Source organism: Anolis sagrei, chromosome 3, assembly GCF_037176765.1.
Source record: "Anolis sagrei isolate rAnoSag1 chromosome 3, rAnoSag1.mat, whole genome shotgun sequence".
Taxonomy (NCBI): Eukaryota; Metazoa; Chordata; class Lepidosauria; order Squamata; family Dactyloidae; genus Anolis; species Anolis sagrei.
Window position 1 is genome coordinate 207730253 of NC_090023.1, and position 26634 is coordinate 207756886.

The following is a 26634-nucleotide window of genomic DNA, read 5'->3' on the forward strand; positions in this document are numbered from 1 at the left end:
AGTGGAAAGCAGAGGTAGCAGCACAGTACACACTAAGAGTAAATCAGTCACTAAAATTGTTTAAATGAGAAGTATGTAATGAATTGACGTATCAGAAGAGGAGGACAACCAGGGGAATGCAGTGTTTGTCTCCAAATCTCGGGCCCCATCTATACTGATCATTTAATCCAGTTTTAAATGTGTATTAAATAAAGTGTTTTCACAGTGCAGATGATTACATAGAGGCAATGGGTGGTGCAATGAGTTAAAGCCTTGTGCTGCTGAACTGCTGACCTGAAGGTTGGAAGTTCGAAGCCATGGGTTGAGGTAAACTCCTGCTGTTAGCCCTAGCTCCTGCTAACCTAGCAGTTCGAAAACATGCAAATGTGAGTACATCAATAGGTCATGCTTTGGCAGGAAGTTAATAAAGGCACCCAGGCAGACATGCTGGCAACATGACCAATTCTTGTCTACAGACAACAGGCTTCTTGAATAAAAAGAGCACATCCCCATGATCACAGTTGAGCATTGCCTCCAGAAATCAGAGATGAAAAGGGAAGCCTTTACCTTTGTTCTGTGTATTTGTGTGTCATTATTTCACTGTATTAAAGGCATTGAATGTTTGCCTATCTGTGTATGTTATAATCTGCTCTGAGTGATATATTATTATTATTATTATTATTATTATTATTATTTGAAACACAACAAGATGAGTCCACAGCAGACACTCTGCTGGCTGTTGTATTGGATCACACGTCAGACTCTTCCCAAGTGTCTAGGATTGTGTGATGTATCGACGAATAATGCATGCAGATCCCAGTAAAGTGGCCTTTTGCAGCTGGCAGATGGTAATTTTGTCAGCACCTGTTGTTATTACTGTTATTATTGTTGTTATTATTGTTATTATTATTATTTTACTGACACAAAAACACAGTATGTCACAGCAAACGAGATATATTTGCTGGATTTCATATCACAAATTCACAAGTCGAACATTATTATTGGAAATCCTGGAACCAGTTTGAGGCCCAGATGGTCATTGCAGCACAGAGCACTGATACACATTTAGGGATTTCTTTTCTATGTTTTTGTGGGAGTTTGTCTGGTCACCGCAGTTTGAAGCTAGCTTTCAACTGCATTCCATAGCAATGTAGATGGAGCCTCACTTTCTATTTTGTATTACAAACTAAAAATTAGGAGCATTCTATCTTCATCAGAATAAAGTACTGATTGTTATATCTATCAGTGCTGCTCAAAGTGACAGTCCGTGGACTGATACTGCTCTACAAGGAACTGTCTACTAGTCTCTCGTGAGTTTCCAGGAAAAAAAGAAACAACTGTTGGAAATGGACACAAATATGATACCAGTCCATAGCACACTGGTGGGCTTGGGGATTGCAAGTCTCTCACAGTGGCTCCTTGAGAAGCACTGATTGACAGAAATATATGTGAGATTTGGCGCAATAAAAATAAGGGATAGCGTATAAACCAACTCAGTGCAGATATCCAAGATTCAGACTTTAACACCCCTAATAAGCAACAATGCCATTTAACAATAAATTCTATCTACAGGTTTGTCACTAAGGGTACAGTCAGGAGACAGAATGGGCCATCTTGACTGCTGGTCTGAATGTATGAAATACATCTTTCAAAACATGTTTGCCATATGTTAACTTGATAGGCCAGTGGGTTGGGATTTTTGTTTAATTGTTTGTTTTTGTTTTACTTGAGTGCTTTTAGCCTGAAAACTACTCAAGAAACAATGGACAGTTAAAGCAACTATCTGAAGATGGTATTTATTAAATGCCATTTAACTGAAGATTATTTTGCACTATTGATTTTGAGCAAAATCTGTTGTTTTTTTTATTAAAAAAAATGGCTTCGTTAAGTTGTCCGATAAAGACAATGCTATGTTTTCACAGGAAAGAAATGTAAAGAATTTAAATCACCAAAACATTTGTTCAGAGCTGCCCTTATAGCATCTCTAGAGATTCCAATGGTTAAACAGAATGTAGATGTACAAATTGCATTGTTCATATCCCCGAACCTTCTCAACCAAGTACATTTTACAAGGTTGATTTCACAAAGGTCTTGACAATACAGCAAAAAAAAAAAATTAAGAACATTTAAAAAGACACTGTATTTAAAACTAAAAAACTGTTGTTGTTTTTTTCAAAAACAGGCATTCAGGGAGCTTTTAATCTCTAAATGAAATCTTCCTGTGTGATATTTCTGGGCAGATGCAGCTTTTTCTCCATTACAAAAACCAAACAGATTAACTGGGATTTAACCATACAGTGGGCTGTTTGCACACTTGAAAGAATGTTCACAGAAGAAAAGTAAACAGTCTACAGACACTAATCATATGTTTTACGATAACCATTTAAAGACTATTCCCTGAACTACCATTATTTGAATGGGTGTCAGACTTTGCTGCCATGGGCAGGCAATACTCAAAGATGGATGGATGAGGCTCCTTTTAAACGTATGCAAAGTTAGCATTAAATGCTACCCAAAAGAAGCCCAATTGTGGCAGGCAGGAGGCAAAATTGATGTGCTACTTCATTCATTCACACAGTGAGTTTGGATACATTATCTAAATATGTTAATCACAACTGCAGCGGTTCTTTAACAAGCTTTGACATGTATTCACAGTTTCAAATTTACTTTTTAATTAACTTGCAGGGATTTGGACTAACTAAAAAAAAGTAACACATGCTCTCTGTGAGCTCTGTGCAGTCTGAAGAACAAAGACTGACACTATTACATTCTCTAGGGCAACAAGCTAACAAGAGTTTTTTTAGTTAACAAAATAAGTCAAGCTTAGTCTTTAACACTAATACATTTAACCAGGGTTTAGAGCAGCATGGATGCAATAATCAACCATCAGGCTAGAGTACAAAAATCCCAGAAAGCAACAGAGGATCTCAATCCTATAGAACAGTGTCCCAACCTGTGACATGTACACAATTCGAACTTGAGAGTTCATTTAACATGAGATTCAAAGTTATGAACAGTCCCAGAGATAAAACTGACAAACTAACCCAGGGACAGCACACAAAAATTTAGTTCCCCACCCCCCAAACTAGAATTATTAAAATATTATGTGCAGAAATAATTGGAGCAGACTTATTTTGTACAAGAAAAAAGTCAGAACATAAGAGAATGCTTCATTACCATAATTTTAAAATCAAGCATCAAGAAATGGCTCTGAAATGGAGAAAACTGCACAGACTTTTCAAAAACAGAATTAATCTCTGCTTAGAATCTGTCCAAAATAAATTGATAAGATTGTTGGCATTGTTTGCCCTACAATGGAAACTTAATTTATTTCCTTTCTAGGAAGAGTTTTTAATGGTTTCAAAGTAATCAGTTATCTAAGAAGCACCATTGTAGTCAAAACAGCAGCTCTTTGGACTAGTGAGTACTTGCATTTTATATGTGATTTTAAGAAAAGAGTGTAACTCTGGGGACTATGAGGTTTTCCTTTTTTGGCTTTAGTCAATATATCCCCACCCAGTCATGAATGTTAAAAATGGAGAACACTGTAGTTATCTCTGTTTACTTGTTATCATTCAAATGAAATTGAGGCCTAAATGATAGGGCTCATATCCTGAGGTCAATTTTGCAGACAATTATGTCAAACGTTATAACCAACATGCTTATTTTTCATCATTTGAAATGGTTGTTTTTATTATACATAGCCCTAAGGAAATATCCTTCTTCTTGCTCCCCATGCAAACTTTCCTCAGTTGATTTAACTCTGCTATATTCCAGGAAACTTACTTCTCCAAAGCCCTAACCTTTTTTCATACACATTTCTCCACAACAACCTTTTCAACCTACCTGTTTTTGGATCTACATCAGCTGGTAAGTGTGGAGGAGGATTCCCTGGTGTGAAGTGCTCATTGCTGTACGTAATAAGCGGCGTAAGAGGATGTACATGGTGTGGGTGCTGCACAACTGGGACTTTGTTAGACTGAAAAAACAAAAATGAAAAGAGAATTGGAAAAGGGCTGCATTAAGAAAGCTATCCAGCACATGTGTTACGGAGCAAGTTTAGAAACACACACCAAGACATACTACTTTAGAAATAGTTGCAAATATCCACAGTACACACAGCACAATCATAAATCAAAAACATCTTCAGTTATGGTTTTTCTTTTCTTATATAATGCGCAGTTGATATGTTTCCTAATCTTCTCTAAATTCATTCAAAAGTTCATATTAGATTGTAAGCCATGCCTTGTAAAATGAAGACTCTTTAGTTCTTTCTGATATATTGCTCCATTTCTGCAGATTTTCTTTTCATAACATATGCAGTGCACATCTACTGCTAGGAGAAAAATCTTCCCTTATGGAGCAGAGGGGTGGTTTGTAGTATCTGTGTTTTAAATGGGCTTAAATTAAGGCCTGATGCTCCCTTGTGCTCTGAAATTTTGATGGGCTTTAACATCATGAAATAATCAAGCCTAAGGGAGCAATTGATTGTTGACCATTATCAGGTACAGGAGATCACACACATTCACTTTCAGCTAGGAGCAGTTGCCAATGATGTAACATCCAAACTGCTGACACAGGAATCTCATCCACAGTCAGATGTGTGAACTGCAGAGTTCATTCCAGGACACACAAGACTGGCCACAAGTAAGACCTGTGTGTCAGCAGTTCAAAAGTTATATTATTAGCAGGCATGAAGAGGCCGGAGCCAATCGTCCACCTACTATACCCAGTAACAAGTCAACTTTCCTCGTGACTGAAGGATAATTAAAGGACAGACCTTTAAATAAGGCAAACTGGACTCCAGGAAACTCAAACCTGATCCCAGAAAGAGCAACAAATATACTTTTCAATTTCATCTTCAAGGTATGAGTACATTCAGCTCTACCTTTTTACACTGAAACATGTTTACATACATCCATATTCCATATATATCATTTTGTGTTTTTAACAAAGATATAAATGGCCTGAAGGAAAAGAAATTACATAATTTTGGAGTACTTAAGTCTATTAAAAAGGACCAAACACCCAGACAGTCTCTGTCATATCACATAGCAGATCTGACCAAGCTTGAAATCTTATACTTGCTTACCTGCAATTTATGCCCCACTGAACTCTAGGGGACTTACTATGGGCAGATATGTAAAAGATTGTGCTAAAGAATTTCAAATTCACCTGAGCACATAAATATATAACTTTAGATGAAATGGTGAATATAATTTTAAGTGAAAAAATCTTTACTAGAAGCTGACACTTAAAATCATATCTCTATTTGCAAAGAAATCAAGCTAATGAAATAGTTTCAAAACAATGGAAAACTATTATTCATTCAAAGGGGGGGGGGTTAGAAAGAAGAAATAATGCAAAAAGGAAATGCAACTGTCAGGGGGGAGGGGGCAGGGAACAACCTGCTATAGTGTGTATTCACAAGTTCACAAAAAATTCTCAACAGAAACAAGCAAACCGCTGAGCCATTTTACTGCAAGTAATCCAATTGCAACAAGGGATAGGGGAGGAGGGAAAATGAATCCTATTCCCTATAGAGGATTTACACTAAAATCCTACAACAGGGACATTTAACCAGATTAGGTAGCAGCAAAGATAAAGAGGCTAGTATTAGATGACGAATGGATTAGAGTCAACTTTCATTTTCAAATGTGTCTTCATTTCCTTTTATTACTTTAAGTAAGGAACAATTTGCATTAACATCAAGTAAAAGGAATTACATTAAAAGAATCAGGGACATGAGCGCCACCTCAGTCCAGGAGCTGTCAGAATCTTCACTACTTGGATTAGAAATAGCAATTCCCAAAAATGGAATGGACTCTTTACATCAGATTTTGTAAAAGATTTTGTTTTATTTTTAAGAGTCTTGTCAATAAGTTGAGAGGCACTTTAATTGCTTTAAAAAGATTTAAAAAGCAAAGCAAAACATGTACTTGGGGAGTCATATATGTATATCAAACACTAGGATAGTTTACAGTATAGATACATAGCATCACTCTTAAAGGTGGACTCCTAACAACACTTTAGTAGGGAATAAGTGTCACTGAATGCACTAATATGTATGTAATCTTGGTAAAGTCATGCTCTCAAAGACTGAGTTTTCACTCTATATAAACAGGAAGACAGCTCACTGCCTGTAACAACAATTCACCAAGATCAATTGATCAATTTTCACTCTTATGCATTATTTTACATTCTTCTTCTTGGTTTGTTTTTAAAAGAAGAGCTTTGCTATATGCTTATGCAGTTTTTACTCCATAAGCCATTCAAAAAGCGCCAATCTCCACTCAATAATGGAAACTCACTAGGTGACCTTGGACAAGTCACTATCTGTGTGTCTCAAAAAAAAAAAAAGCAATGGCAATCCATGTGACCATATCATGCCAAGAAAACCCTGCGATAGGTTCATCTTAGAGTTGCCACACATTGGAAATGACTTGAAGTCATACAACAAAATGAGAAGTGAATTAAAAAAATGTAGAGTGAATGAGCAAATAAAATAAAATCAGCTATAGGATTGAACTGGTTGTGTGTTTCTAGAAAATTTCAAAATTGAGTAGCTTGGTTACCATCTAGGGGATTATTGTAAATGTTTAACCCAGTGAAATATTCTAAGGATGCATCACCTATCCATAAAAAGTCATTTTACATGCCTACCAGTCTATTGCACAAAAGACAAAGAGAGAAGTCACACCAAAAAGAGCATCATGTAGAATGAATCATTCAGTGTTAATTCATTTTTTACTTGTTCAACTGCTATCTATATAAAATATATGTTCTTCTCACTTCCATGTTATTTTTGCTCTCCTACTATTTTCAGACAAACTGGATGCTTACCATTTTCATATTATAAGGTTATAATATGTAATGGTAAACCACATAGTTTTAAAGGCTAACCAAAGATCCACCTACAGAAAATATCACATGAACACTTCCTGTGAAACATAGACAAGATTCTAGTTCACAGGCCACACCCTTTTTCACATGTATGGCTTCCAGAAGATATGATCCATGAAAACATATGCAAGAACTAGAATTTGGGATCCAGAAGTACTAAATGATGTTGTGGCAACCCCTTGAAATCATTGCTATCATATTTCATACTCTGTATGATACACTGACACCACTCTCAACATAAACAACCATTTCAACATCCTTTTTGAGTTCTATAGGACATCTAACTTCCCAAGAGCATAGAATGCTTTGGCAGCACCCAGATAAACAAAAATAAAATTACTTTTAAAAAAAGATGAGTTTGGAGACTGATTTTGAAACTATTTACTTGGAAGAAAAAAAAACCCCTATTTTATTTAAGAAACTGCCTTAGACGTCGTATGACTTGAGAGTTTATCTTGCCTACAGCCCTTCCTTGCTGCTCTTATCAAATAAGGATTTAGAATTGGCCACGCCGATTTTCCTGCCGGCACATCAAACAATAACCTTATGTCAGAATTTCAAGATGATGCACCCTCATAGCAGTTTCTGAGTTACCATCAGACTCTCAATAACCACAGTAAGAAGGAACAGACCCCTTTGTTTCTTTTTCACAATTGTGATACTGTGAAGTGTTCAATGCCTGTAGAGGCCACACCTAGTATGGACATTGGAGGAGTTTGTTCTTGCAGGTTGTTCTTCCAGTTTCACACCTTCACTAAAGGTAACCTCCACCACCTCAGTTTTTCTGAATCATTTTTATGGTTTACTCCCTTCTCATGCCATATTCTCATTAATCCTCCACATGCTGCCCGCTACTCTTTCGCCTTTGTCCGTTTTATCTAAAGCAAGTGATATTCTTGAGTGCAGTCCAATATAACTTCAGTGTTCAGCACGCTTTTGGCATTAATGTGCATATGAAATGGTAGCAATATTGTCATACAATCTATACATCATTATCTTACTCATATTTCTATGTAGATACACAACACAAATACAACCAAAGAGAGAGAGAGAGGGATCAAGTTTTGTTTCTAAATTACAATTAGCTTTGTCACTGAAACAAGGGGGAGAAATGGTAAGGTGCATCCATTGGAAAACCAATGATGGGAGAAGAAAATCTATATTCAGTTTTAAAATAGCGAACAATTGCCAAGAGAAAGGCACTGCAAATTTTGGAAGTACTTCTGATTGTGTTATAAACCAGTTTGGCTGTAAAAATAGGATTATGGGTTATATTAAATAAGCTTTTTTGCAGGGGGGGGGCACAAGCACAGGGAGAGACTATTAGTAATGTGAGCGATGAGAAGAAAATTAATCCTGCATTTGCTTCTCTCTTTGAAGTGAACAGGGGGTTTTGCCTGATGAAGAAGAGCAGTCGCTAGCAGTATCCAATGGCTATAAAAGGTAAGTCACAGACATCAGATAAAAAGGACTATTAGATCATCTTGGTCCATTCTCTCTTTCAGATGTATTATTGTCCCCTAGAGTATATTTCCCTTTTACTTTGTTCATGCTTATTTTATAATAAAAGCTAATAGCTATTTTGAGAAAATTGAAGTTCTTTGGAAGAAGTATTTTTTTTAAAAATGGCATTAATGGATAACACAATGATCCTTATTTTTAAGTCAGTTATCGAAGTAAATAGAGTTTAAAATAAATGGAAATGGAAAAATCAGTGAATAAGGAAGTAAAGCTCTCTTTTTGTTTTAAACTTGGTAATTAGTGCTCTGGACTGAAAAAGCAAATCAAAACACCAACAATAGGAAAAGTTTGTTCTTTTTCTTGATTGCATATGCCTGAAGCAAAACAGATTAAATTTCAGTCACGAAATCAACAATGAAGTTACCAAACAAGAATTAGGAATGGTTTAGCTGTTGTATACACAAACATAAAATAAACCATAGACATTCCAATTAGAAATGTGTAGCTGAATTGTATTTGAACGCCTAACTGTAGATTCCTATATGGGTTTTCCTAAGGTTATTAGGTCAACCCCTTAACTCTTTTATTGAATCATCCACTCCGGCTAATGGACCATAAGTAGAAATAGGTGGTTTTTCCTCCATTTGCAGTACTCCCATACACCCTCAAATCTATTTTAGATTACTTCCAGAGGATATTTGGGAGATTTATTTTAAGAGGGTTTATGAAGAAAGTCCCATTGTGTAGGCATCTTTCTTCTTGAAGCCACTGGTCATGCAAAGGTTTTCTAGTACTGAAAGGAAAGATAATTAACCACCACAAAAAATACGATGCACTACAATTTTATATGCTAAATATTCAAGAGCTCAGAGAGCATTCAACAGGACAACAATAGACCCATGCAACAGTGCAGGAGGCTGCAACCTGAAAAGAACCCCATACTTTGTAAGTGTACTAGTCTATAGAAGAAATTCTGTCTGCGCCTTCAGCCCACTGCCTCCATTATTCACATTTTGGAGTGTGGCAAGTTCAAGATTTGATTTGAAACTCTCTTCTAGGCCTATATTTAACCCATCCTTTGGAATTTAGGTGAGTAGTATATCAAGAGAAACAGATCACAGTTCATCTCTAAACGTGATCATTGCCACATACCGAAAACAAACGGAAATATAGCCCCCCTGCCCCCCTTCCTGGTGCCCTCCTCGTCAAGACTCCCCAGTGTTCTCTATTTCTGAGGGATAAAAACTAGAGTGGAAATTTGATACTGCCCCTAGAAGTTTAATACACTAAAACAAATGTACAGAAGTAGGTTTTGCAAGGTTTTTTTTTTTCTTTTTTTAGTTTTGGGAAGTTGCATTATACCAAAGTAGAGTTGAATTATTGGCCCTTTCCAGGAGCAGTTATGTGAACAAACTAGCACCAGTAACTCCGTTATATCACAAAATAGTATCCACACATTTTATGCATATTTCTGTTAATGTATCTATTCTGTTCCAGCTTTTGGGGTGGGGGGGGGGGTTAGTGGTCAAAACAAAATAAGTAGTAGATAATATGTGCCAATAGTATTCACTAACATTCATTTTTAAGACAAATGGTCTCATATGACCTGATCTCGCTTATCTACACTATAATTACCTGCTTAATTTTAGCAAGACAAAATAATCCAAGAAATACTTCAGAGCGTTTTAGCCTCTATTCACATATTTGGAAAATGTATCTCTAGCTAGGCATTTCTAGATGAGCCTTCTGTTGAAGCACTTTATATTACTAAAAAAGGATCATTCATACTCTAGAATGTTGAATCTTGTGACATAGTAAATTTTATTTCCACATAGCTAACACTATGATTCTGCTAATTTTATTTTTAATTATAAATCTGCCCATCCGATTCCTGTACCCATAGTTAGTTCTCAAAAACACGTTAACAATGTTTGATTGTGTATTGTTAATTTGAATAAGTTCTATTTTTTCAAAATTTTTGAAAGTACTGTTTTTTCCTTAAAGACCAAGGAATGCAAATAAACCCTTTGTTTTGTCCCTGTACAAAATTTTGATGGACATTTGCCTTTCAGGAATTAGGGACTTAAAGATCACTCTGTTTACCTACCCAACATGCAGTTTATTGACAAAAAGAATGCTTTCACACCTGACTAAGCATTCTCCAACTTCTTCTTAGCCTATTATCATTGATACAGTGCTCTGAACCCTTTCAAAGTTTAATGTAGCTCATTTCTGCCTAAGGTCTTGCCCTAAGCTCTATCCCTATTGTAACAGAAGACAAGGCCACCATTGATAACCATAGTTCCCCATGCTAAAAAGGGGGCTCATTTTCTTCCTTCACACAGACAATGATATGAACTCTGACAGTCATGTATAGGAACAATACTTCCTTAGCCGTAACCACTAGAGGAATGGGTGACTTGTATACTTTTTCTTTCCTTCTCTATTACTTTCAGTGGCTGTTTCCTAGTTGGACACTTGTTCTATCAGTTAGGGCCTACCTGCTTCAGTAAAAATCCATCAATTTCTATGTAATAACTGATTAGCTGAAATTAGAACAATGCCAGTTTCTTTCCTCCACAGCGCCTGATGGTTCATTTCATTAAAACTTTGGGGAAAATGTCTACAGATCCAAAGTCCTCTTATCTACTTCAGTTGACATGTTTAAATATGTTCTTTTGCATAGTGAGATTCACGAAATCAAACTGAAAGATTCTAAGATATTTCCACTTAATTGCACGTAGACAACAACAAAAACAGAAGCGACAGTCCTAAAAGTATCTTTCAGGGAACAATATCTATCACTTCTAGTAAACCCAAGAAAATACACATCCAAGAAAATAGAGCTAGGATTATGCTGTCAATGAAATCATGAGCATTCATCATTTTCTGTGGAAAAAGAAGACTGCACAGAGTTCCAGCAACAGGAAGATGACAAAGTATCCTAAGAAAACCCCATGAAATTCCTGGGAACGCCAGTCGGCAACTTGAAGGCACACACATACACACAAACACTTTGAACAGTCTATCTTTTTCTATAACAGTATATGAAAGATTTCCAGACAAAATAAGACTACATTTAAATATACTTTGAAATACACTGTGTTGTATGCGTATATGTGCCTCCAAGTTGTCCGACTTATGGCAACCCCATGATTTCAATGATTTTCTTTGGGAAGGAATACTTAGAGGTGGTTTTGTCAGTTCCTTTCACTGAAATATAGCCTGTTATTCATTGGTTGACTCCCATTCGTGTACTAACCAAGACTGACCCTGCTTAACTTCCAAGATGAAATATACACAATGGTTTTGTTTTGTTGTCATTTTCGGTTTTATTTTGTTTAGCTTTGATGGGGCCAACAGGACAAAATCCATATCTTCAGGCAAGATGATATTTAAAATAATTAGGAAAATTATCACTGAGATATGGGTAATGTGTTTAATTATGATGAGCTTATTAAAACCACATTTTCCTATTCATTTGTGCTAATTTCCTTATCACAATAAAACAATGCTACTGTTGTTGACCTTGTTCTTTATATCACCTGAAGTAAATCACTAGGCATTTAAATCATTGGAGAATTTATAAAAATCTGGATCGATTTTGTTAGTACTATAAAGAGTACTAACAAGTGTATATCAAACACAGGAAGTTTACTGGCAAATTCATTGTCTTCTCCACATAGCTGTTGGGACTACTGAAGCAAACACTCTTTTTTATCCACACGAATACTTTCCATTTGCTTATTGTAACACTGAATATGACAGATGTGATCAAAATTGAGAAAAGAAAGACCAGAACACCAGTACAGTTTTTACCAGGGAAAGTATTTCCCCTTCTAAAGTGATCTTCAATATTACATGCAAAACTCCCTGTAAATTATTAAAGCAAGTCAAAGTAATTGCTGAAAAAGTAACAGTACACAAAAGAGCAGATAGCTGTGCTTTGGAAATCACATTCTGCTTTGTTCCACAATGTTTAGATTGACTTCCCCTTTAACTTGAATACTTGTTATTTGAAGAAAAAAATATTTTTCCGTTTGTTTCTTTGATTTTCCAGAAAGCATTAACTGAATTGTGGTATGGTGTGCTCCAATTCATGTGGTCCTTAATATTTGTACACAGAACAACATTTCCAAACTATATGGAAAATCATATTGTCTTAGAACAGGGGGAAGTCCAGAACTAAAGTCTATTTCGATATGGATATTTGACATTGAATGTAAGTTCTATATAAACTAAAGAGTAGTATGAGAACTCCAGATTTACTACAAGTTACATAATGTCAGCATTTCCAGGAGATATGAATGGTATTTAAAAATTCAATACAATTAATCCTGTAAAATTAGTTATATATACACATAGTACATATGTACTTTGCAATCATATAGTAAATGATATGCTACTTCCATCTTATGTTGTGTTATGTAATATTATAATAACAAAGAAAAAAGATAGATATTAAAACTAGTGACTGATTTTTTCCCCAATGTTTTCGCTTATTAAAAGCTAGTAAAATTGAGTCCTTTGCACATTTATCTGGAAATATACCCTATTGAACGCAATGCCTCTTGCTTCTGAGCAGATTTGCTGTTAAGGGTAAAATCCCATGACAGCAGCTACAATCCTAAACATTTCTAGACAGCAGGCTCGATTCAGCACTATGTTCAGTTCTAAGTGGATACGTTTAGGAATGACTATCATAAAAAATCCCCAGAGTCAGGATAAATAATATATATATTAGCATTTCAGCAGATCTTGAAGTCTTCAGGAATGGAAGGCTCTCTATAATAAGGCCTACAACGACATAGCTTGGTGATTAAGGTAAAACAAAAATTATAACTCCACAAAATATCTTCTAAAGTTGTCTAGATGTATTTGGGGACAAGATTTAAAATGCTTCATTCCCTTACACATTTTAAAAATTACTCACAGAGCCTATATATTTACAGGATTTCTTTGAATGTGAATATGTAACTCCTTCTTTACCTCCTTTCAATCACATTTATTTACATAGGAAATCCTGCAATGGCAAAAGCACGTGGCGATAAATCTGTACTAATTAGCGGGGGGGGGGGGGGGGGTAGCATTAAACCAATAATACTTAATCAAAACACCATCAAAAAGTGAAATATTACACAAAGTATTTTAAAGTACACATTTAGCAACATAGACACTCAAAATCAGCAAGATTGCAATCTTATATGGTTGAGAGTATGTGGGTGCTGAAGGCGACAGGAGTTACATTCATGTAGACTTTTATATGACTGGCCTGTTACTTTATCAAGCTGAAAAATCATATTTGCCAAGTTAAAAGCTGACCAGTTCTAAAGTAGTAAATTTTGCTGATAAATCTTGAAAAGATAAAATACCTGCACCACTACAAGTGCTATGTATGAAGCATAAAATAAATAAAAGGGGGAAGGTTCTGTTACAGCATATGCCATTATGATACATATCATATACAAAGCATATGTGCATGCATATGCTTTTTTTGCTGCAATACATTTAACAGCTTTAATTCAATAAATGCAACCAGCTGTGTATTTTTAAATACTTCTTCCTTATGATAACACTCCCAAAAGAAAATAACCTTTGTGAAAAACAAAATGAGGAGAGGAAGATGGGAGGAGAAATCCTCTCCAACAAATGTCTTTAAAATTGTCCCCTGCTTTTGCATGCGATGAAAATACATGCTTTCTGTTGTTTTGTAACTATTATAGCATGTTGAGAACTGTCAGTGAGAAGTCATGCTATTCTCCTCCCCTAAACCAACTTGCACTGTATTTTTTTAAAAAGGTATTTCATAAATGTCAAAGCTTGAATTGACTATTCTACCTTTTAAAAAATAAAATAAAATTGTGTCCACAGACACAAATGAAAACAGGTCACACAACTAGTTCAGTGGTCAAGACTGAAAACCATGCATGCACTTTCTCCCTCTCGCTCTCTTTTTTGCACACACACACACACTACTCACCCAGCAATTCAAATTGAGATGCCAAGAGCCAAACTGCTGGAATAGAGAGAACCCAGAGGCGACGGCTCCTCCTTTACTACTCAAATCTTCCATTCCCTCTAAAATTGCATCCCTCGGGTACATAACGGCTTTGGCTTTCCCACTCTTAATCTCAAAAACTTTTTTCCCCTTTTCACTGTCTAGATGCCAATTGTGCTGGCTTTGTATTATTTCCCTTGCAGCTTTTCACTTTCTGTCTCCCTCCCGTCCCCTGCCCGCATTCTCACTTAAAGTACGGCCCTAAAAGATCAAGATGTTGCCAGTTTTGGGGCCTGGCATTCTCTGACTGCTCAGCATCCATCGTGACACGGGATGTCGGCTGAGAGAAGTGTCTTATTTTCTAAGAGTCTGTGGTAGATATCAAACTCAGAATAATCACTTCTATTTTCTAATACAAAAATTCTTCCCCAGCCACCCCCACCCATTTGAATGCCTGCAAAGGCTAGCTAAAAAAACCCAGTTACCTTGGAAATCAATGACAACACGACAACAATTCAGATAATACAGGTAACACTAAGAGTAGTGAGGGAACAACAGATAGCCACGAGGGAGCAGGGGCATTGGAGTACAACAATAGTCATTTTTTCTGAGCTACTGTCAGATTCTAGCAAACAAATTTCTTAGCAAGAGACCTACAAGAAGTTGATTTCCTTTTCACTCTGATAAAAAATGTCATTTAACAGTTCTTTAATTTTCTAGATCCCCTATCCATGCATTTTTCCCAGCAATAAAAGCTACCCCCCCCCCCCCCATTTTAAACTGGTCGCTCTGTTTGGAAGCTGTACAAGTAAACTCCTTATGTTTGCAGACTTCTAACTGATGGTATTTTGCTGTGATTTTATTTTAAAGTTTCAAGAAGTAAAGAGAGATGGAATGTTTCATTTTCCTCCATGAATTTGTGACCAGTTTTTTTCAAACAACTTATCAAAGTTTTTTTTTCTCCCCAATGGGTATTGAGTTTAGAAAAAGAAGTTGCAAAGGGAGTCTTCAGTTTTAATACTGCAATGTGAACAAATCTACAGTGATCAGCATTCAAAGAAGACTATACAGATAAAAACAAAACAGTAGGAAGAGCGCTAATGACAACAGAAAGTTAAAAACGAACAATTTCTCATACAAAGGCACCACTAAATACAATATACAAGTTAATTCTGCCAGAACAAAGTTACTGAATTTTCCCAAATGCAAAGATGCATATACATCTGGAAAATGCACAAAGAGCTATCGGAGATATTGGCACTCTTGTATGTAGTAGCTGAACACACACGGAAATCTTTTTAAAAATGAAAACTTCTGTTGCACAAAATCCCACAGAAATCTTTCCAACTGTTTTCATATTATATTACTATTTTACAGATGTATAGATTGATTTGCAATTCAAAAGTGGCTGCAGAATCCTAAGAACCCCTAGAGTCTTGCCAAGGCACAATCAACTGAGATAGAAAGAGTTCCTCTGTTTGCTTTTCTTACCACCATCCTTTTTCGGCACTTATCTGGCCTTCACACGTAAAGTGTCAGCCAGCAACCGTTAAGGCCCTTAATACCAAAACAAAACCCTGCAATTTCCCTTTACATGGCAATAACAAAAGCAATGAGGCTCCAGTTTGACAAGTAAAAAGCTCCAACAACACGGCAACTAATTGCCTTCCCTCCCTCTATTCACAGCGGCCACCACACTCCAGCGGCTGCTTTTGTCACACGTGCAATTTCTTAAGTAAACTGCAAGTTCTCTTGCTGGTGATGGACAGTTCCCAATCATTTAGCAACAATAACTTATTAAGTGCAGCAAATAGGATGGGCAGGTTTTAAACCAAAGCTTTGCTTCTCATCTGTCCCAAAAGTGGGGGGAGAAGGAAGCAAAATTGAAGGTGAAGTGGGAGCAGAGAGAGAGAGGAATAATTCAACAATATGTTGCCCATTTTTTTTCTCTCTCTTTTAAGTAATCCAGACATCTACTAAGTTTCTCCAAAAATAGCTCCCCAGGAGAACTGATCTGAACAATCCAAACATAACAGAGCCCTGAAATTAATGTCTTGCAATGAAAATTTCCAAAAATATTTGGGTTTGTGTGGAGCAGGGATAGGGGTAGGAATGTTAGAGAAAGAAATACAGCCTAATAACAAAAATTCCACTAATTACAAATCAAGTATTTGAGAGGAGCAAATTAAGACAGCTGTGATACTACCGCTGAAAATGTATGGAACTTGGATAAAGTTACAATTACACATAGGAATGACCAAATGAAACTCCTGTTCCTATTACAGGATCTTCTTATGTCCCGTTTACAGATCTTAAGAAAAAACTTTATTATTTATGAGAATGTAAGGCAGGTGGATGCCACTAGATTTCCTACAAGGGGAAGGGACTCATCTAAAACAATCTGCCTTTTTAAAAAACGTCACGTTAATTAAGAGAAAACGGTGGCCTTCCTTAATCTAGCCTTAAGAAGCAAAGCACTGGAAAGAAATATTGTGCACTTCCAAAAGAACCCAAGCAAAAATGAAAAGAAAAGTCCCTCTGAGTAAATGATGATAGCGAAAACTTTCATGCTAAACTTCCTAAACTCCAAAGCAAATTATTTTTGAAAAATTGAAAAAAGTCTGGTGCTTTCAATTCATCTGCCCTAAAACATTCTGAACTGACAAAAATTAAGATGCAACAGAAACATGCAACAGAAATTAACACATTAGTACCAATACAGTAAATGCAATGTCTCATTTGTGTGAAAGGAGAAAAAGGTATAGCTTACCATTTACAACAGTTTTAATCAGGATGCTTCACGCTGCCTGGTTTCAAGCATGCTGCCGCTTGTTATATTAACATACCTACATGATGTGTATTAAGATGGCTGTTGGTTGATCCACTGGAGGGCAGCACCCTACCTAAACCATTCACCACTGAGCTGCACTGAATAGATAAACACACGGGGAACCAGCTCTACAATGCCAGCTCTTCAGAAAGGATGCTCAAGTCCAGTTCCATTCATAGAATTATCTCGCTTGGTAGAGAAATGAACAATACTCGTATCTCCCCCGATTCAACACCAATCCACCAAAAAAAAAGTGAGGGGAGAAGCTCTCATTTCTTCTTTCTCCCCCTCTCCTCCAAAGCCCGTATATTCAGTGAAAAGAACAAAAGCTGATATTTTGTTTGCCGACTTGGCAAATATAAAAGAAATCTCAGTTCTCCGAAGTTCACCTAACTTGGTGAAAGCACTGCTTGGCTGTTTCCTCAGTGAAATTAAGCTTTAATAGCTATTTGATGCCACTCAATGGGGGGAAACCTGTGGTTCAATTTCAGTAAAAAGTAGAAAATTGTTCCGCTCTTTTTTTTCTTTGCTTACAAAAATTCTCCCATCCCCCAAAAAAGACATGTCAACATAAATAATTCAATTATATATGTTTGCAAAGATGTTTTAAAAAGTAGAGCATAAATGCCTAAAAAGAAAACAAAAGTCAAATCATTTAGTATATACATTTTCCCATGGTTTAAGTAAAAATCACACAAACTTGCGGATGTCTTCCTTTAAAGCGAATGGTCCTAACACATATTAAACCACCGCTGCGCATCTTCTAAGCATAGTAGGAAAAAATGACTATTGATCTTCAAATAGCGATAATTGAAAAGATCAAAAAGATTAAACAAAATCACGAATGTGCTGACTTACCATGCTATGCTTTTTTTGTTGCAACTTTGTAGAAATTTCACTCAAAGAAACTGCATCAGAGGTGTCAAATTTTTTAGCGGAGTGTGATCGTATTACTTCCGCCGCCCTGCCTTCCAATGCTTCAGAACTTTTTTCCCTTTCTCTTTTTTGTTTGTGGTACCTAGCTTTTGCTATAGACTTTAAAAGCCTTCAGCTCAGCAAACCAGCACAAATTATCTTGCCACCTTGCGTAGCTCTGATGCTTTGGCCGCTAACTTTGGAAGGCCCTTTACTACTGCATCAAAATTAGCATTGTCAAAGCAGTTAATGAATATTAATATTGTATTTGTCATTGGAGCTGGCCCGTTGCTGAACTCCGAGTCATCCATCAGGGACAAGATTAAGAACACAATTATTTCTGACTGACAGGGACCAAATCTGCTAGAATTTTTTTTAAACAATTCGGGGGGAACCCCCCCACCACAATATCATCATCTTAAGGTGTCTCCCAAGAGACCGGGAACCAGATTAATACTCTTTTAATGAAGTACAGATCATTATGGGGAGGGGAAGGAGATACACTATTCAAGCTATTTAGTTATGGTTACTGTTAAGGTTTTTTTAATCCAAACTGTATATTTTTTTCAACAGCTGTTCAGATTTTTATTCAGATTGTTCTAAGGAAAAGATGACTTTTTCTGAAATCTCTCCCCCCCCCCCCCTTTAAAAAAAGAACAGAGAAGAAGCCATTCATCCCATCTGGGATAATTTTCCATGTCTTCACTTCTACTACAGCAGCTCAGAAAAGACAGCACAGTAAATAATTCCTACACAAATTTGACAAGAGACACCTTCATCAGCCACAATTCCTTCTACTCCAATTCCCTAGTTCCCCAGAACTGTCTCACTCACTTTATTCTGGATGAACCATTACATTTACAGAAACTCTTAAATTCCCTTTTAATCGTGACATCTTTTTATAATAAACACATCGGAAACAACATTTGAAGAAACCAAGAACAACCATCAACTAACCAGCAAGCACAGTGGTCTCCTTTGCACTCAGAAAAGATCAAACTTGTTAGTTTGAATTGAACTAGATTGCAACTTTTGAACATAAAAAGTTATGCTTTATGCTTAATGATAATTAATTTATACAATCATGAAATCAAAAAGACTGAATGGATAATGGAGGAAATGTTGCATGATTTCCAGAAAAGACCACACAGAATACAGCTGCAAGACCAGTTCAATATTCATTACTTTGAAAAGAAATGTCTGAAAATTTATCTCTTACCTGTTATGAACAACTTATCTGTATCCACCTCGTTCACTTCACACACATGTGCATGCATAAACATCGATCGATCGGTCAATCAATCACTTATTTTATATACCTGAGTATAAGTATTTTTACAGACGCATTTTGGAACATACCTTCGGTGGCTTCTTTCATAGAAATTGCTTCTGAGATTATATTTCTTAATCTTTCCCCCTCCCATGATTTTTGGGATAAATTTCTCATTTTAAATGTGGCAAAAAGAGGGAGAGAACTAAAGGGGATAAAAATGACAGATGTGATAGCTAATCTGTCCAATGAATCATGGGGGTCTAGGTAAAGCTGATGTGGCTACTGCGCTAATCTACAGCTCCCACTGACCAGCCAACTGGCCCCCTAATACCATTATCAACCCTTAGATGAACATTCTAAATTAGAGTTTTGTTTCAAAAGGGTGTGAAGTTGACCTCTGGTGCCAGGAAACCTCTGCCGTACATACAGATGGAAAACTTCTTATGAATTTTGAAAAGAAAATTCTTTTTTAAAGAGGGATTTTGCATTTGCGTATGTATGTGTCCCTCTTTACCAGTGGACTTTTTATAGTTGCTCTCAACTGCATCTCCTTAATGCTTCACTGATATAACAATACTAGTAGTAGCAAAGATAGTAAAATAATAATAATAAAATGTACTACTTTTGTGTATTTTTCCCCTACAAATAAAACATTACCTATCGCAAGGAGACCCCTCCCCCCCGCTTTGCGACAAATGGATGAGCTATCACACAAAAGTGGTATCTTCTTTAATTGAAGTTTATCTATCATACATTTCTATTTTGTGTCTTTGGTTGTATTTAAAAGTATTCAATATATAAATATCATTTTCCTTACCTATAAATTCCGCTTAGAGAATAAACAATATATGGGAATGAGCATCAAATATTGATTTTAAGCACAAAAACTATGACAAAATGGTAGAATAAAAGCAAATGCATATATTTCATTTCCTACTGTTTCTATTTATATTAGCCAGTTTAGTCCCATCAAAAAAAAATTAGTCAGTACCAAGAAAGCTTTGGCAGGAAAAAAACAACATAATAATAAAGGGGAAAGAAATAAATATCTTTGCTCATGTGAATGCCTCTTTGGGGCTGATAAGAGACATAATGCCTTTGAAAGGGCTTTGTTCAAACCTATTTATTCTACAATAAGTGAAAATTTACTTCGATGCCTGTGTTTATGAATTCGGCATTGGTCACAACAGAAAGCACTAGTCTCCTTCAATAAAGCAAAAAGCTCATAGCTCCCTTAATAATATGTTTGAGGTGGGATATTTAAAGGTCAATATTTACAATTTGGGATTTTGTGGATACCAATCAAGACTATCCCCATACCAGTTCTTAATAGGCTGATTTCTCTGCCTCTCTCTGCTTCCCCAGCACGACTGCATCAGCACTAGTATCAAATTAACTCTCCGACTTTGAAACTTATTGATCTGCTATTAAGACACCAGTGAACCTGATGAAATGAGTGCTGTAGGTGCAGTCAAGACTTCAAAGTCTCACACAGCCACATAAAACAAGCGCCTTTGATCCTAACTCCGATCTGCTGAGGGTTTAAAGCCCAATTCTCCCTAAGCTGCCCTTCTCACTCGTCATGTCTGATGTCTTACCAACCAGCGACTTGATAATGTTAATAATGCAAATTTTAGCAAATGATTTTTACAGTGACAAAATTAATTATATGAATTTATGCTCCTTTCAATTTGGGCATCTGAAGTACAACAAAAAAAATCATGGTAGCAATTACAGTTGCAATAAAGAAATCCTCGTCTCCCATTTTTCAAATATTACTATTTGTAACCATTTGGGGGGGGGGGGGGTATTTGACCTGGCAAAATGAAACAGAAATGCCTAATATTTGTTGAAAATTTAATGAGGCTCTGAGCTAAAAGCTGCACAGTAATTTTACCCATCTATAGTTGAATAGGTATTGGAAACAAACTGCAATTTGTAAGCTTTACATTTTGCATTTTGTGCCTGCCTGACACTTGTGTAAACAATAATGCCGTGCTGCTCTCCATGAGAATTTTGCCTATTTTGTTGCAATATGCTTACCTTAGATAATATTTATTTTTAACATATCTGTGAATCTTGAAATGTGCATAGATATGCATAATTAGATACAAAAAACACATCTTTGTTAAAGCATTACATTTCATGGAAAAAGGCAGACTTCTTCAATGCTAAAATCCTAAAGATTAAACACTGAGGATCTTAAATATGCATATCTAGAAGATTTCACATAGATTTTATTCCAATTAAATCAAAATATCCATTTACTAATTAATAATCCTTTTCTTGATCATATTCAAGACACAAATGTAATGGAATTATAAAAGTAAATAGTTCTCTCTGTGAATATGTGTTCTAAGCCTTTTCTCCTACGTACGGATACATTATTCACACAACCACTTCCGTACGGCACTAAAGCAATGTTGCTTAATATTTAAGCAACAGTACAATATCAGATGTAAATATCAGAAAATATTCAAGCAAAGCTTGATTAAAATTATATTACAATGGAACAGCTCTATACTAAGTACAAGTTGTTGCAATACTATATGGTTTCTGTTTCTTGAATATATCTTTTTAAGGGCAAAAAGAAAAAATCATACATTTAAGCTTTCCAGCATATTGCATTTGGGGGAAATGACAGAATTACATGTAAAAAAATGAAAATGGTTTATTTAATTTCATGCTTAATAATAAAATGCTATTTTTGAAAACTTAGTATGCTATTTAGAATTCTTTTTTAAATAAAAAAAATTAGATGAAGGATGAGGTGGGGTGGGGGAGAAGTCCTAAAAGATACTGCTATGTTGATACTCACTTAACCTACTTGCAATTCTAAAGAAGTCAACACTTGATTGTGACAATGTTCAAAAGAATTTCCTATGCCACAAGCACAGTAAAAACTTTCACCAATTAGTGCAGGAAAAAAGGAGGGAAAAGCCACAGCGCTGGTGCTCAAAGAGCCAGGCCTTGCGGCAAAGCTGTCATGTCGAGTGGATTGATCAACAAGACCACAATTTCTAATGGCATGTTGTCATGAAAAGTCAGCCACGGGGAGCCACCTGCTTTCCTGCTCATAGACAGCTAGGGAAAGGAAGGGGGAGCCTTTCATACCTAGCTTCAGTAGACCCCTTTACTAGCAATTTTGGAAAGGGTCTCCTGATTTTTATTCAGTAGGAATATGTCACGTCTCCAAACGCATTACCCAGCCTCTAAGATTACAGTTACAGGAAGAATGAAATTCAATTCTACCCATACTCTTTCTTTCTCTCCCTCTCTCCCTCCTACACATACAGACATAATAAACCTTTTTTTTAAAAAGGTAGACTATTATCTTCACTATCACACATCTACTCAGATCTGAAACATTATTTTTGGTTGTACTTCTAAGCCAATCATGCTTACTGATACCATATAAGAAATGGCTCAAGACAATGAAGACCACCTTCCTTTGTTCTCTACTGACACCTTATACTTGATTTGACAGAGAATGTGGTATTTGCATTGTTTCAGTTTATGGTACCACTATGTTTCTTTCTAAATATACAGGGTTTTATAGTATGTTGATATATTTTTATTTTTAAAGTGAGCATGGGATTTAGTGTGAGAAAAAAAAGCACACAGTATTTGTGGTACTCCTTAATGGAGCGCAATTAAAATCTGAAGGACCTTCAGCCAACATGCCACAAAAATGGATACCATACAGTCTTATTTATAAAGGAAATACATTTACTTGTATTGGCAGTCTTACAATTGATGATGTATGTATATTTGATATACATGCAGCATCATTTGTAAGATGTAACAAGGATAAATATTATATTGTCTAATTTGATACAAGGGAAACTATTGCAGTAATTATGGCTCAGTTGACCAGCAAAAAGCAGTAGTGTATGACAGAACAGAAACTTCAACAAAGTTGAAAATATTTGTGATTTTTTTTAAAAAAACTATGTTTATAAACTTAGAACTTCTTTCATACAGATTTGCTGTTGACCCGCCATATTCTTTTTCCACAAGATTTTAAACATTTTCTACCTGTTTATTTGAAGGCGTCTCAAAACAAGATAAAAATAGTAATGATGTGCAGTGTATACCAATTAATGATTTTTTTACCAACACAAATCATCTATGTACAGAAGAAAAAAGTCAAATAAAAGTTAAAGAACTTTCAAGTTCGGGTAAGCAACCCCCAATTGGCATGCAAATCACGTACTGTAACCTTTTATCGGTGCAGCCTCTGGTCTCATCAGTCGATGAAATTCTCAGCCCGCGGCAACAGCTTAGCCGAGGGACGCAGACCAATGAGAAAATATTCATTGTGTTAGCATTTCAAATGGCGAGAAAGGAAGAAGAAGCGCTAACTGATCACTGCCCATGGAATTAATTGGATATTCCAAGAATAATGCCTCTCACTGAAGATCCTTGGAGGCCAAGTACGAGTAGAGACCACATTTTGTGCAGTGCCTTCAAAAAAAGACCGCTTGGGGGTAGTGGACATATTAGGGGTTTAACGCATTTCCCTAAAGGCCAGAAAATAATCAGATGCACTGAACCAAACTCAGCTAATCCACTTCATAATTATACACACAAAATCCAATAAACTTTGTCACATTACTGGAAAATTAAACTACAATATCAAAGACCGCCATTGTGCATAAGTTTGAGACTTAATTTTGGTTCAAGAAAATTGTGGGTAAAACATTTTTGTTGAAGGAATATTGTGTTTTAGAGTTTGGAAGAAGAAGATTGGGTAGCCGTGAATCTTCCGTTTTCTGCTGGAACTTCCCTGGGTGCCATACAGCTCACTTTCCTTATCTGGAAGAGATTTGCCTTTCAGCGTTGTTGCCCAAAGTCCAACTATGTACAATGACTCAGTGAGATATAAGTATATAGTTCCTTACAAGACATCTTAATTTAACCTTTTCAAGACTAATTTTCTTTCAAACTCAAAACAGCATGAAAATTAGTATTGTTGGGGGGAGCTAGAAGCTTGAACTAAGACGTTGGCTTGGTCCAAAGCGGTAGCCCTCTGGATAAACAGCTGCTTGTGCAACTAAATAAGCGCCAAAAGGCAAAAAGAGGTAAAAAAAAGGAGAAATGAGATTAAGAACCTTCCCAAATGTTCCATCTTTCCTATCGACCGCTGGCCTAGCGTGAGGTGTCAATTTTGACTCCAAAGAGAGCACACGAATTCGCAGCGGTCCCATTATGCGGTCTCTGCGCTCATTGTAAATTCTGTCAACGAAGTCAATCTTATTAACTTCCGCACTGGTTCACACATGACATTTTCTTCAATTTTCTTGCTGACATCAAAAACATCAATTAGCAGCCCGAAAATAGGAAGGAACGAATGACAGAGCCTGATAACGTCAACTATTTGAAGCCAAGGGTAAATCTATTCTCCAGTTCTGAATGCGTTCATTACAATTGCATTTTCAAAGAAGACCTCCAAATAGCAAAGAAAATTAAATTTATCATCTAGAAATGCCTAGAAATTGTTTTTTTAATCCTATGTCTATCTCTCAATCCCAGAGTGTAATACAAAGTATCGCAATTCATTTTTATGATAACATGCCACAAGTTTAATAGAAAGTTTATAAAATATGCAGCCCCTGCCATACTTCCTATCACACAAAAGTAAAAGGGATGAGAAATTTGTCCACCAGATTGGAGCAACAACTTGTCTACTCATCAGTTCCTATAGGCTAGCATAGCACTGAAGAAGTTCTGAGGGGGGAGGAAAGGACACACACCAACATGTACAGAAATAAAGGCTTCATGAGAAAGACAGCTTTAGACTAACTAGTATCTTTAAAACAGTAGCAAGCACTAAAACACTGGGGGGGGGGAGCCCTATATTTGCATTTTCCCCCATCTCAGATAAAGCAAAACCAACTCCTCTTCCATTAAAGCAAAATGAGAAGTCCACTCAAAGACTTTACACTACCTGTCAAAGCCTGAAAGGACAAGTCTTCAATCGTTTCCTTGAACTTACACTAAGTGAAGTATTAAACCCATTTCGTTTTATTGATGTTTTCAAGAAAAAGAACTTTAAAATATCTTCCCTGCACTTTAAATACCTATACAGAAAATAGTATGTTTGCAATATACCACAATATATCTGTGAAGAAGATAGTTGTCTAAACTCGTCTGTGTGTGTGTGTGTAATGCCAAGCTGCTGGTTTAACGAATTTTTTTCTCATCTGCCCGCTTTGTGAGATGTCGTAACTTTCATGCTTGTATTACATCTCCTAGGGAGTGAATGAAAGCAGCTTCAGTGGCTACCAAAGACACTCACTCGGACTTAATGCAAACAGAAAGAGCAGCTACACCCTGATAAACAGATCACATTCCTTCAGCCCATTGATTTTTTGATCTTTTGACATTTTTTAGTTGCTTCCATTCCCTTCCTTGTCTTTTTCTCAATGTCACAAAAGACAAAAATGTCTAAACAATTGACGGTGGGGATATCTATTAACTGTCAACCCGACTTTTTTTCCCGGCACTGACTAACAAATTCCCAAATAGAATGATGAGAACCAGCACGATCATGCTGATCAACACCTAACGTTTCGTCTTTATCAAGAAAAACCTACATGGGAACAAGTCAGGTGTGGGGAGTCTGGAAAAAAAGAAAATCGTCATCATGTGAACATTTGGTAGACACGCAAAACAAGAAAGAAATGGTAAGAGAGTTATATATAGTTAGTTCATAGAGCTCCAGTAAGCTACTTCCAGTATGACACATGTCCCTATCTTGCCTTTTTTCCTAATAGAATAGAGATAATTTATAGATGAATTATTGAATAATATTTGGAAACTGCTGTCAAATGTTTCAAAAGCCTCAGAATAATTTTAAAGGCACAAATTGATGACCAACTTACTATCCTACTCAAAAGTTATTAATTACATATTATATGTAATAAAATTAATTCACAACACATTGTTGGAATATGCTCATTTTCAGATTTCTCGTACTTAAAATCTGATGAAGAACAAAAATGAAGAAAAAAAACCTTCAAACATACATGCATTTTAAATCCCTTACTTTAAAAAGCTTATGCATTTTAAGGGAATAAATAAATCTACATTCCGTTTATGGACAAGTAAACATGCCTAAATTAGACCCTTGAATAATATGTAGGCTATAATCATTTTGACTTTGTATATATTCTTCAACAGAGTGGAAGGATCAGTTGAAAGAATTAAGAAGTATAACCCTTCCCTCGCCTCCTTGCTACAATATTCGGCGGATTCTTTTGCTTTTTTGTA

At 36.1% G+C, this 26634-nt stretch overlaps 1 protein-coding gene across 28 annotated transcripts in view; it reads right to left on the bottom strand.

Annotated features, from left to right (window-relative positions):
- The window catches only part of TCF7L2 (transcription factor 7 like 2), a 228378-nt gene that overhangs the window by 31048 nt on the left and 170696 nt on the right, over nucleotides 1-26634 (bottom strand). For 26 of the 28 annotated variants that reach the window (XM_060768434.2, XM_067465822.1, XM_067465821.1 and 23 more), the window contains exon 5: nucleotides 3826-3958. In XM_060768434.2, coding sequence (XP_060624417.2) covers nucleotides 3826-3958 — 133 coding nt within the window. Of the gene's footprint in view, nucleotides 1-3825; nucleotides 3959-14323; nucleotides 14529-26634 lie in introns of those variants that run through there. The other 2 variants (XM_060768421.2, XM_060768425.2) reach the window with 2 other exon arrangements.